Source organism: Cylas formicarius, unplaced genomic scaffold (assembly GCF_029955315.1).
Source record: "Cylas formicarius isolate icCylForm1 unplaced genomic scaffold, icCylForm1.1 PGA_scaffold_10__41_contigs__length_53128322, whole genome shotgun sequence".
Taxonomy (NCBI): Eukaryota; Metazoa; Arthropoda; class Insecta; order Coleoptera; family Brentidae; genus Cylas; species Cylas formicarius.
Genome location: NW_026844214.1, coordinates 48308592 through 48323421, shown reverse-complemented (window position 1 = coordinate 48323421; position 14830 = coordinate 48308592). Strand labels below are relative to the sequence as shown.

Sequence of the window (14830 nt, the reverse complement as noted above, 5' to 3'; positions counted from 1 at the left end):
TTAGACCAGTCGTGTCTTATGTAACAGCTCCAGCAGTTAAACTCTCAACAAATTTAGTAAATATTTTAAAGTTCCACACAGATTTTAAGCCCAAATTTGCAATAAAAAACTCTTTTGAATTAATTAACAAAATTAAAGATATCAAAATCCCTTCTAACGCAACACTATTGTCTTTTGATGTACAAAACTTATTTCCCAGTATTGCACCTATGGATGTGATAGATTTAGTAGATTTCACCCTCACTCGGAAACAGGTTAACCCATTTATTAGATTGCTTAATAGTATCTTTAGACCAAAATTATTTTGAATTTAATGGACAGATTTACATCTCCAAGGAACGTTTGATTATGGGAAACCCACTTAGTCCTTTGTTAGTCGAGATTTTTATGGATAATTTTAATAGAACATCTTTTAAGTAAAAGTTTTCTATGGTGTTACAGATATGTGGATGATGTCTTTGCTTGCTTTGTTGGAACGGACAGACAATTGAATTCTTTTTTAAATTACATTAACTCATTATATAATCGTATAAAATTTACTATCGAAATTGAACAGGATAACTCTATTAATTTTTTAGACTTAACTATCACGAAAACGCAAAACAAATTAGATTTTTCCATTTATCATAAACTTTCACACACGGACACAGTTATACACAGACTTCTTAATACGCCCCTCTCAACAGAAAATTACAACAAAGAACTTAATATCATTAAACAAATTGCACTCAACAACTACAATCTACAATCCGTCCATTACAGATACAATTATAAATAAAAAACAAATCCAGATAACAGTAAACTCTATTTATCCGAATCCTAATACAGAACATGAACAATTTAAAACAATTACATACATAGGAGAACCCAGTGAAAAAGTTTCAAAACATTTGTCACAATGTGGTTTAATTGGACAAACAGGTAGAAGAGCGTTTAAAAACAATAGTCTGGATTCTAATTATGCTACAGATTTAAACACAGAAAAACACATTTTTAACGACAATTTTGACATTTTACATATAGCCACAAAAAGTATAAGATTTAATTTATTGGAAGCCATGGAAATTAACAAAATGAGACATTCAAATGTAATGCTTAACGATCAATTAGATTTAAATACCTCTCCTTTATTGAACTTAAATTCTCACAACAACATCGCTCATTTTTCGGTATATATGGGAGCAGGTAGTTCGTAAATATTATATTTCATAAAGACACGGTGTTGTCGAAACAATTGTCATGTCATAATACATAATTTCGTGAAAATCTGTACTTTTAGTTCTTATTCATTTTGATAAATGGATTTTCATTAAGTAAAAGCCACCTCAGTTCAAGAGACCTTATTTGTGGATTTTTTTGGTCGCGTACTTTCTCGCGTTAATATTTATTCCAAGTGTGTCCGCAGGGAATTCGGTTACTCTACCTGACGTGATTATGCCCAACAAGAGGCAGGTGAGTGGGTAATAATTGGGATCCTATTGGTTACCGTTCGTGGGATAGCTTAAAAATGGATTTATGCTAAAGTTTTTTTGGTAGCGTTGATTTTGGTAAATTAATGCGTGTACTTTACAATTTCGATGGCTGTCCGTCCTTTGGTTCTTTATAGGCGCATAAATTTGAAAATTTGTGGCGCATTTTATTTACACAAGAGTCAATTGCGAATTCAATCTGGTTTGGTGTTAAAGATTCAACGTTACGAGCACAAATAAGCCAAGCTGGCCACATTGTCGGGGAAGCACAATTGTTTTAAATTTAAATAAAGTCACAGCCGACAATCTCGTTGGCGTATATTTTTGCTCGGTTGACTCAGTCATCCACTAAAAAAAAATTTAAAAAATCGTTCAAAATATTTACATTTTGTTTTATTTTTGTCAAGTATAACATTAATAGAATATTCAATTAAAGTTAATTTTACCATAAATCTTAACAATAACAATTTTTGGTATTTTAAAATCTTGACGATTCACAATTTTAAAGCAAAAAGGTGAACATTACATCGGAAATGTAAACAAGTAACTTTAAATAACCCTATCCTTATTTCCCTTTTTTCCTTGCTAAAACTTGGAGAAGATGTCACCATTAAATGTTTGATCACAACTAAATAAATAAGAAATTCCGTATATTACTTCAAATATCAACTAATTAATAACATTGAAATTCTTTGAAATCCATGTATACATGCCAACACCTAGGCCTGAAACACCTGTGCAATAAATAAATGTTTTATTTTCCAAAGAAAAACAATTGTTTTTATATCTAGATTACTTATCAGTAGTCGCTGTGAATACTCGCCTCTCTAATCCATTTCTCCTAATTCTATAATAGCGAGACATTTAAATCAATATTCTATTAAATTTCTGCTAATTTGTATGCATGAAATCCTTTAGTGCACTGATAAATCATCTAAGGATAAAGAGTGTACATTAGAAACCTTTGGATTTTGCCCTTGATAACAGCAGAGCCTCAGTGATAAGTATATGCTATTGGTTGTCATAGCTTTTAGTGTTTATGTGAAAACGTGCAGATATTAATAAGGTATAGTATTACATATATCTCCGTCTAATAGTAAGTGTGTTGAGTGTAGTTTTCTTTGAGAGTGTAGTTCTGAGTGATATTTTATTTCTACAATCCACCCCACATCAATATACCGTAACCTAAAAAAAGGCTCTACAGATGAACTGTATATTAAGAGGAGCAAAAACTTGGACATAATCTGCCTTATTTGATAAAAGAACAACTTCCTTATTTTCTTAGACAAATAACATATATGATTTTCCCACTGGATCAATAATTAGTCCTAAATATCTGATCTCAGCACTTTCTTTAATTATGTCATCAGTCCCGTCAATTTTTGTATGGTCTATTTGCCCTACTTATAGAAAAGGACAGACGATGTTCACTCAATCAGTCTCTCGCTATGAGCGAACTATTCTGTGCAAGTGATCGTGTCTCATGTCAAGTGTCACCACGAGGAAGGAGAACAGTATCATCAGCAAAGGATTAACTATCTAACCCCTAGAATTAATGACAGAAGTTCATGGATATAATGCAGAAAAAGTACTGGGCCAATCACAGTCCCCGGTGGGACTTGCAAAGTCACTTTCATTAGTTCACTGAGGATACCATTCACTTTAGCTTTTAGTTCAATTTTTTTGAAATTTCTTTAATTAGTGGAAACAGGGTCAACTGTGCTTTTCCTTTTTTACTTTATTCTTAGCAATAAAATCTACCAATCGTTCATTAGACCCTTTCCAAATATTTGTGCAAATGCGTTAATGAGGTTGTTCGGCCTATAGTTGTTAATTTTAGACTTGTCACCAGATTTCTAGATAGGAATTACGACAGCACTTTTAAATTGGGTAGAAACTACTCTTAAGACATAAAATATGTTGATGTATATTCTTAATTAGACTGACAGGTATATTATCTATTTCTGGTGCCCGACCGTGTTTTAAGGTAGATGTATGTTTTATTACACCAGCATCAGTTAGAGGAACCAAAAACAGCACCTCAATGTTCCCTTTAACGCATTTTTTTTTAATTTATCGCGTATTTTTATGGTTCTGCAGATATCGAGATAATCGTCAATTTTTTGGTAGAACAAATCAGAGGCAAGTTGTGCTTGCTTACATCGCAGTATATCAAATCAGTTTTATTATTTAGTTTATTGTTTAATTTAAGTTGATCATACTAATTAGATGCTTTAATTGCCTGTTGTTGAATATTACTCGCCTGGTCTTCTTCTTTTTCTTGGTGTGCCTATCCGTTCCGAATGTTGGCGGTAACCAAAGCGATCTCAACTTTGTTGACTGCTGTTCTGCATAATTCTCTTGCTGACACGGAAAACAAATCTTCCAGGTCCTCTTCTGCCCAAGATCTTTCCTTGGAGTATCAACTGAAGCAGACCGTATCTCTTTTGGTTTCTCATTATCTATCCACTATTTCGCAATCTTTCTGAAGCATATCTAATCCAGGAAATTCTAAGAATTCGTCTGTAGCGACACATCCCAAAGGCTTCAAGTTTCTTTGTGGACGTCAATGTCCAGTAGCCAGTAGCTAGTAAAGTTGACCAATCTTTAACTTTACTAGCCCGCAATTTGGCGAGTAAACTAGTTTCAACGCTGCCTCGATTACACAGGGGTAGCTTACTAGCGGATAGTAAAAAGAACGAGAATACGCGGTATCGAGCACAACTTCGTGTTTATAATTAATATTATCAGGTTCCCTGTATCTAACATAACGAAATCAGCTGTGCCGCCGCCTCCCCCCGCCGCCAGCGACACACGAAGACCTAAACGTCCATCCGAGTCGTCCCGTGTCGTCACAAACGCGTAAATAATTAGGACGCGATGATTTCGACTTACGCATATACGACACCGTCGTCGTCGTCGCCGGAGCTGGCCCGTCCGACAGTCTCCCGCGTGACGTAGTCGAGGCACAGACGTATCCGCAGACGGTCGCGCCATTACAATGTCGACCGAATCGATTTCCTACCCCCACCACCACCACCACCGTCAGCTCGCGGAGACGAACGCGATCGCGAGCCGAACGTTCCAGTCGAGGCCCGAGGTTCGGCCGAAGAACAACACTATGGCGACCTGCTACGCCGCGTACGAATTGAGTTCCTCTGCTGCTGCTGCTGCTGCTGCTGTCCAGCAGCAGAGGACGGTGCAAGTGCCTGTGCAAAAGGACTACTCGAGGCCGCTGCACGTCGACTGCAGCGTCGAATACGAACTGCCCAACACCGCGAAACCTCCGCAGGGGGTCCGCAACGAGCCGCTCCTCATGATCCACCCGTGTTACTTTCGGAAGATCGAGAGCCAACGCAGGAGTCCGTTCATCAACAACCTTCCTGCGTCGAGGGTGACCGCCGCGACGGTCAAACGACGGATGCCCAGAGGTCAGCAGCTGCCGCAGCAAGTGCCGATTCAAGCCGCCCAGTATCCCGCGCAGTATTCCCAGGAACGGAGCTTTTGGGAACCGATGCCTCCCCTAGTGCCAATCTCCCAGTCGGCGTATTGCAAACGGGAACCTCCCGCGGGTTCCGCTTGCGGCGCCTACGCGACCACCGCCCGGGATTCGGGACACTGGACCGATCCCGAATGTTCGCCCGATCGTCCAGACGACAAACACATACTGACCGGCAAGTACCGGCAGTACCTGAGGGCGCACAGACTGCATCCCTACGTCGGTTCCGCCATCCCGTTAGCGTCGACGTTCCCGCAGATTCAGCAGGTGTGCTACAACGTGTGATCGCTGTGATATGGTCGTAATGAGAGAGCGCGGAGGCTTTTGTTCGTGTAGTTTCCGTCACCTTCCTTGTGATAATAGTGTGTAATCGTCGTGTTCCGGGCGCGCAAGCGTCTCTCCGGGGCGTGGTAGTGGTGATGCAGATGATAGATCAGCTGTGTACGTGTATTTCCGTGACCTAAACGCCGCATATTCTGTTCTTGGATTAGTGATGGTTTTGTGGTTTTCCCTCATGTGTCTGCGACAGGTTTGATTTGAATTATCTCCCGGCCGACCGGGGTTGCCGACTTTTTCGAGGCGAACTATAGAGTCTTTTAGAATTAAACGTACCCGGGCAAAAGCATTTTCCGTTACTTGGAAAGTCACCGTTCCTGGATATTATCACTTATCTCCCATGGATACTATATTCTGGTCAAAGATTAGTGACGATTTCGCGTTTTTCTCACTTAAACGGTGTCTACGACAAATTTGATTTGGATTATCCGTCGTCCTATTAGGGTTGCCAACTCTTTTCAGCCGAAATGTAGGGAAGTATAACCATAACCTGTTCTCGTAATAGTTTTGTGTTTCATTCGAATCCTTGGACCGTTTCGGTTCGAAACGTATCCGTCAGAAATCGTAAGTTACGATCACCAGCGATGGTAAAATTATAGTTTTCTCGTCCGTATCCCTCTGCGAGGTAAAGATCGAGTTGGATAATTACATGCAATTCGAAAACTCGTTGGACGTATATGAATATGGCGACGTCTTCCGATTTGTGACGATTGCGTTTCGGAGGAAAAAACATCCAAGCTGGTATGTGAAAGCGAATTCGTTGGAAACTTGTGTTTCGCCTGGTGTTTTCGAAATTTGTTTATTATTTAACCTTATTTAGTGATACATTTTATAATTTCAGCTGATATACATTCCCTGGTTATAAAACCTATTTTAATGAATTAATAATGAAAGGTATTCAGGCGAAGGGTTTTTTCTAGTGCTGGAAACTGCGTTGCCAACTTCGAATGGTACGATAAAACGAGCAGAGTCCTTCATTTTGAAATAAATGATTGCGAATTGTTATAACGTAGTTCGTCCGTGTTAAGTTTAAATTTTTCCTCTGAACGCATATTTTCAATAATAGAAAAGTACAGAATGGCATATGATCGTGTTTCAAAATAAAATGTCAGTCTTGCGTTTGGTACGACCGCTTATCTATGGAACTAATTAGAAATGCATCGACCACCAGATGTTCTTTACAATGATTATTAATAGTGGTTGAGATAGTCTGAAGATCGACCTGATTCGGTTACTATCTCTATTTTCTTAAAATCAAAAAAATTTATTGCAATCGTTTGGATCCGGATGATTTTACTTTATATATCTACTTAGTTACCTTATACGGTAACGTGTATGTTTTTTCTTGATAGTGTACTACTGTACTAACATGGCGTATATGCGTATAGATCCCGTTAATTGGGTGTACGCTGGTACCTTTCGTTCTGTATCGTAAAATATTTGATACGGCTTCTAACGAAACCTTTCAAAATTAGTTATGTGAAAATGAACTAATCGTATAAATCATTTTTCACTTCTTTTCAGTATCCACACAGGCCTTGTTTCGGCCACCCGTTGGCATTATGAGTTCGATAGATTTCCGGTCGTGCTATTCCTGTAAATTTTCTTAAAATATAATATAATGCTATATAATATAGTACGGTTGGCAACCCTAGGCAGGCCGGAAGGTCCCAATCGTCTACTAAGTTTGGTAAAATAGCTTTAACGAATTCTAAAACAGTAAGTGCTTGAAAACTTTTTACACACCAACCTTTAGGAACGTTAGGGGAGTTTAATTAAACCGCTTATCGATTAATATTTTATACACGCATCCGGTGTTATTTGAATTGCGAAAGCTCGACAGACCGTCGGCACATGAAAGTTTTCGATTCACCGTCTACGTAAAATATCGATTCACAGGGTACCTATCGTAGTGGTTATTAGTTCCTGGTACGCTATTTACGACTTTTTTTCTCATAATTGCTTTTAATGGAGGGTCGTCTCTAATTGTTCGTACTCACCTTCGGGTTTTGTTCAGTCAACAGTTCAAGCTGTTGTGTCTCTTGATTACTTTCTAAATAATTTTTAACAATTCCGCCACTATATTATTCAACCGCTCCGTGTTTTAGTGTCTACGTATGTAAAAATAGAACTTTCGAAAAATATCTGAGTGTTGCTAGAGTTGTAACTAAGTAAAATTCCTCAAAAAAACACAAAAAAAAGGATGGCGCGTCCCGAAGGACGCGCTTGCTTAACAGATAATCCTACGTCTTTCATTAGAGTTTAGATTTAGGTAAAAATTAAAAGAATACGCTGAACTTATGGCAGAATATCTACGGGTTTTTTATAGTAACTAGTGAAACGTCGATAGACAATACGAAGGCCGCGTTTTCAAGTTGAATTTTGTCGCAGATACGAAGACGATGTCTCTTTATTTATTTCGTCGCGTAGGTCAACGTAATTATTAATATTATTAAATCGACTGAAGTTTTTTAGTAGGTATTTTGATATATCTCGGATGTCCTTTGTTACCGGCATATTTTTGCGAAATTTTGAGCTGATTTGAGCTGTCAGTAGCATTCCAGACTTTAAACTGAATCACGCTGAGATAAGTTCAAAGTATCTTCGATAGAAAAATAAGTGTCAAATTTAGGAAAAGAAACGTATAATCCGTAATATACAATGTAAAGGCGTGACGTGGAAATTTCGCGGTCCGCCAACGTTTGTTTCATTACGGGCCGTGAAATTTTTACCGTGAACATTATAGCGAAAACACTACTACATTCTATATTCAAATAGCTACTTTCTACACCAAAGAAAATATCTTTTCACTTTGTATATAGAAAAATAGGTACTGGCTAGAGTTGTGTATTCTCTAACCGATGTCGAGATCTTGTGAATATGTATAAAATATTGGCTATATATATTGTACAGCTAGTCATAGTCAAAATACGCTTATAAAGTATAATAAAACGTGTTACTGTTTTTATAGAATGAATAGTGGTTTTATTTATCTTCGCGCATATTTAATCAACAACGAAAATCGCACGTTCAGATCTTTTTGCCGTACCTCAAGGTTCCAATTAGATCGCGAAATGAGTTTGTTTTGTTTTCATAATTTTGCAAGTGATATCAAATAGCTAGCCCAGCAAATTCGTAAAATTTGGTATAAATCAAAAAGCAAGGTTATGTCATTTTTTTTTATCGAATGCCATAAAATATAATAATAACTAAATTGAGAAACTCAGATAGCGAGGTTAAACATGATTGAATCAAGAAAAACGTCGAATTCAAAACGTCAATTTAATTTATGAAACGGGAGACATGTTTCGCCTAAAATGACACCATCAGACCAAAACAATCCGAATACGAAACGCACACATTCATAATTGTCGTTTTAACAATAATAAATTTGAACAATCATCAGGACGAGCCAAAATAGTTATATAGAGTTTTACTTTATTACATTTCGAAAATATAAAATACATTTTTTTTTATAAAATGGGTCGATATAAACAATATCCTTGACCAAAGTTGCTTCGGTAGAAATTTTCTTTATTATGAAATTTATTTTTTCTGAAAAGTGAACCAAAATATTTATAGGGGATTATTTTATTATAATTCAAAAGTGTAAAACCCTATTTATTTTTTTGAATCTGATATATTTAATAGATTTTATTGCTATTTGTTTGTTGAAACATTCAGCAGAATTAAATATTTACAATGTATACAATGTCCCATTATAAATAGACATCTTACTATTTTGCCAAATTGTTATGTTGCAACAACAGTAAGGTCTTACTTATGTTAGGATTATAGGAAAATTAATAAAATTCCCCTTTGTCCAACATAGAGCATTGAGCATAAAGACTTTTGTGCAGAACGCCAAAGACTACAGCATACTAAATTTTTTTAAAAATTGGCCTAAAGTCATGTATTGCCCCTAAAAGTGTCAGATGTTATAAAGTTTCGGTACGATTTAGAAAATAGTATACTCTGATATTGGGAAGCCTACTATTAGCCTTGCATAAGTTTCAGCTGTGGCTAAAAAAAAGTTTATCTTTTGCATTTGTCACATCTTGCACGTTTTTGTTTATTTCTCTATTTAGACCTTCACACGACTCACTATTTTGTCGTAACTTTGACATCCTCAGAAAAACTGTTCCAAATCTTCTTTTAACTCTATGTTAACCAATTTTAACACTCATTTAATTTTATTTTGTAGCCAATGCCAGACCCATCATCTTTTGATGTTAGGTAGTAAAAAATTATTACTAAAATATATCTACTGAATTAGTACTACTATGAATAAACACTGTCCCCAAAAAGATCTGAAGCAGTGACACATAACCTCTTAATACTATGAGTTCCCAGTGTAAAAGCAGTATGCTTCAACATTAGTGTCGACTACTTTGTCCATGGACTATAAAGCGCAGAGATATGCTGCTTCATTTTTAGGCGATATATTTTTTTCTCTGTGCTACCTGAAAATCTGATACTTTATAGAAAATAAAAAATTATGCCGAAATGCCGGCAATAGCGGCTGAGCTCATTTAAAATTTCATTTTCCTATTTAAATAACACAGAAAAAATTTTTTTTCGGTTTTCACTTGATCTTTCGACGTGAAGAATTTTTTTTTCGGAAAAACACATGTATAGCTTTTGAGTCAACAGAAACTCCAAAATAACATAAAAAATTACACTTCTACATATCATTATTTATTAGTTAAAATTTATATTCGTTCACTAAATTTTAGAGTGGTCACTGGATTACAAACATGAATAGTTTCTCAATGTTTATAATTAATTATTATATAATTATAATTAATATTTTTTTAATAATTGAATTTTAATTTTCTGGATTTGATTCCAAAATAATTATATATATTATAATTACTCAAATAAAGCGTTCTTTTGTTTATAATTAATTGTTATTTAATGTAAAAAGAATAATTATAATGAACATTTATTTTCACAGCTCTATAACTTAAAAGCTGTTGGTCGGGGGGAATGTACGCAAAAAGGAACTTTTTGTATCAAATTTTATGCTCTACAAAAGCTGTACACGCGTTTTTCCCAAAAAAAAAAATTCTTCAGGTCGAAAAATCAAGTAAAATCCGAAAAAAAATTTTTTCTGTGTTAATTAAATAGGAAAATGAATTTTTAAATGAACTTAGCCGCTATCGCACTTAAAGCCTTTTACCCGGCGGCATAATTTTTTATTTTCTACAAAGTCTCAGATTTCGAGGTAGCACAGAGAAAAAAAGATATCGCCTAAAAATGAAGCACCCTAATGTATACCTGGTCATATAAGGGGATGCAAAGCGGTAAGTAAACCTTTTTACTAATCTAAATGCGGTGAATATTGTCAAACTTTCTCTCCATTATGATAGTTTTTTCAGCTGCAATAGGAAAACGTCTAATGCATAGGAAACATATGGAATTAACGTCGATCATACGAAAGTAAAAAATAAAACAGATTTTTTTCTGTTTATTTGCCTTTTTTTTGCCTTCAGTAAAATCGAATGAAAGACATCGTTTTTGTCTTGTTAGATTATTTCGCACATGCTGACTGCCGTGGGTATATTTAAATCACCATTTACTTTAGCGCGAAGTAATTTCGACATTAGGCATTTGATAAACGACTTTTTCAGTTGAAAAATGTGTGCCGATATTCGCAAAACTGACACCGACGATCTTACGGATAATTGATTGAATCAAATCAATTTATACGGCTTTAAAGACGTATTCGTTAATGTGTTAGAGTTCTGTCGATATATTTAATAAAAAACAGGAAATCGGAGATAAGGAGTGAAATTATTGACATACCATAAAATATATAAAGTTTCGATTAAGGATTAATGTTTGAGCAATTTTTGATGATCTACTTTTCAACACCAAAGTTTATTTGTTTAGTTGTTTTGTTGCTGGTTGATAGCTGGGTTCTAACAATTTGTATATTTCTACCCTTTGCTATAACGTAGAGCAAACTTTTCAGTTTTATTATTTCACAATTTAATGACTTTTTTTGGGTTTAAATGTTAAAGCAACTTTATATATCCTTTTGCATAAGAACATGCGCGATTTTCCAGTCAGTGTGACCAAATATGGAATTAGACCAACAGATGGTCCTAGAAATAAAAAGTAAATCGGTAAAAAGAAAATGCTGGAATTTCTTTTAGAATTTCTGGAATGGCCTCCACGAGGTGATTTTTAAAACTGGGTTTCTACAAAAAATTGTAATGTTCTCTCTCTAATCTCTACAAGGAAAGTGGTGAGAGGTGTTCGAATATTTTCTTAAATAACGGTCTTTAGGGCTAGACGCATTTTAATCAATTTTTACTATAAGGGACGCGATTGTGATTGCTTACCATACCACGAGGTGGATTTTGCTGAGATAATCGCAAAAAAAATCTGAAAAAAGAATAAATCCAAGAATATGAGTTTTTTATATTATTAGATAGTCAAATTAAGTTCCACTAACTTAGGTAGTAAGAATATTTTTGTTTTAAGGAAGAGAGTTTCTGGAAATGTACCATATCAATTACCCTAAAAACAGTATTAAGTTTGGGAAGGATGACGGCTTAAGTGACTATTTATACTTTGCACTTAAAACACACAAGAGAAGAAGAATAATTAATAATAATTAATTAACTTTCAAATCTTTTATAATAAAAATAATAAAACTGTTTTATTTTCAACAGGTACACATTTTTACGATTTAGAACCCATTGTACTGGGTGTAATATCGTCTTATCTTTCTGATAGATGGCAAGCAGTTTTTTGCAATAACGAAATGTAAAGTTGGAATGGAATGCCACAGGGTTCGATTATGGGTTCATTATTGTTTTTGGTTTACATTAATGATCCCTTTGACCATATTGGACCCTGTGGTTGCGGTTTATTTTGCAGACTACTTCTACATTTAAAACATCAAACCCGAATATAGAAATTTTTAGAAAGAAAACACGGCCTAAAAATTAAATGTTTTCAATAAGGGAAGGGAAATCTGCTCAACATATTCCATAAACATTTATTGCATGCGAAAAAGTGCGTCAACCTGTCACACAATTTTAGAATTTCGTAACTCGAAAAATCTGTTACTCACCTAAGCTTATATAATCTATTTCCAAAATTAGGTCACTAATTTTCCATTTAAAAATTGTTAAGCAAAAATAAAATCATTTTTTATGTAACATTGCATTTATTCTGCAGAGCAGGTATTACAACTTTTGACATGTTATGGCAAAAACAAAATAAAGGGTTAGTAGCCAAGTTTTTTTCCAAGCGACGTATAAAACAAAACACTATCAATTTTCTGACATATAATCATATTTTTTAAAATAGAACACCCTATATATTTGTGTTTAAATATAATCTTATTATTATCATTATAATTTTATTCCGATTATAATGATTGAACACACTTTATATTTTAGTAAACTCGTTTTCGACAAATCTGCAAAAATAGGAAATTTTTAAATAATTTCAAAGAGTGCCCTGACCGAAATAAAAATATGGTTATGTTTGACATTAGCAAACAACGTTGATGGTTGAATTATTGTCCAAATCATTATTGTTAGAATGGTTTTTCGCGAATGTAGCATCCGTGAAAGGAGTGATATGCTTCAAGTATACTTTCTGAATAATGAAAGTGCAACCGTAGCTCGCCGTCAGTATATTGGACTTTATCCAGAGCGTCGAGTTCCTTTAAAACAGATATTTCCGAGGCTGGCAAAGAAATTTGTAGAAAACGGTAACGGCTTAAGTAACTATTATATAGGACTGCAGCTGTCTTTTCGTTTCAGTGAAACAGTAAAACAAGCAAAAACGTCATCTACGTATCTATCAGCGAATTTATATATATATATATATATATATATATATATATATATATATATATATATATATATATATATATATATATATATATATATATATATATATATATATATATATATATATATATATATAGGCAAAATACACGATATTGGTCTTTAAATGTAGCATCCGTGAAAGGAGTGATATGCTTCAAGTATACTTTCTGAATAATGAAAGTGCAACCGTAGCTCGCCGTCAGTATATTGGACTTTATCCAGAGCGTCGAGTTCCTTTAAAACAGATATTTCCGAGGCTGGCAAAGAAATTTGTAGAAAACGGTAACGGCTTAAGTAACTATTATATAGGACTGCAGCTGTCTTTTCGTTTCAGTGAAACAGTAAAACAAGCAAAAACGTCATCTACGTATCTATCAGCGAATTTATATATATATATATATATATATATATATATATATATATATATATATATATATATATAAATAAATATATAAATAAATAAATAAATAAATAAATATATATATATATATATATATATATATATATATATATATATATATATATATATATATATATATATATATATATATATATATATATATATATATATAAATATATATAAATAAATATATATATCTCCGGGATATCATCCGTTCGCTCGTTGAACTCCGACTGGAATCCTGCATCCGACTGGAATCCTGCAGACGTTTCGCCAAAATCTCACTTGGCATCTTCAATGCTCGCGCTCCGAAAACACTTCGAACACACTAGTGTTTTCGGAGCGCGAGCATTGAAGATGCCAAGTGAGATTTTGGCGAAACGTCTGCAGGATTCCAGTCGGATGCAGGATTCCAGTCGGAGTTCAACGAGCGAACGGATGATATCCCGGAATATAGTGTCATCACATTTTTCCATCCGTGAATCAATACGTGAGAATATATATGTTTTAGATAGGTTCCGGTCTATGTGCAGCGATTATATTGATACCACTAAAGGGGATATTTCATCAAAATTTGAATAGAGGGGATTAGGAGTTGAAATAAGCACAAAACGGATTTTGAAGAAACAGAAATTAATTTTTTTTGCATACGTTCCGGTCTGTGTGCTGCGATTGTGTTGATGCCACTAAAGTATAATCACAAAGGGGATATTTCATCAAAATTAGAATAAAGCAACTTGGGGATCAGGAGTTGAAATAAGCAAAAAACGGATTTTGAAGAAACAGAAATTAATTCTTTTAAATACGTTCGGGTCTATGTGCAGCGATTGTGTTGATATCACTAACGTACAGTCACAGAAGGAATATTTCATCAAAATTTGAATAAAGCAACTTAGGAATTATATATATATATATATATATATATATATATATATATATATATATATATATATATATATATATATATATATATATATATATATATATATATATATATATATATATATATATATATATATATATATATATATATATATATATATATATATATATATATATATATATATATATATATATATATATATATATATATATATATATATATATATATATATATATATATATATATATATATATATATATATATATATATATATTATATGCTAAATAGGTATAACGGAATCAATGTTTTAAATAAATAAAATAACCCATTTCTATTCTATTCTATAAAGCACATAGAGTTTCCTCTATTGCTAAAGTATATAAAGAG

At 34.0% G+C, this 14830-nt stretch overlaps 1 protein-coding gene across 1 annotated transcript; it reads left to right on the top strand.

Annotated features, from left to right (window-relative positions):
* The first annotated feature begins 448 nt into the window (after positions 1-448).
* LOC132703816 (uncharacterized) lies at positions 449-8266 on the top strand. Its single transcript, XM_060673309.1, has one exon. It carries the CDS (start codon positions 4471-4473, stop codon positions 5251-5253), a length of 783 nt encoding a protein of 260 aa, XP_060529292.1. The 5' UTR covers positions 449-4470; the 3' UTR covers positions 5254-8266.
* The last annotated feature ends 6564 nt before the right edge of the window (positions 8267-14830 follow it).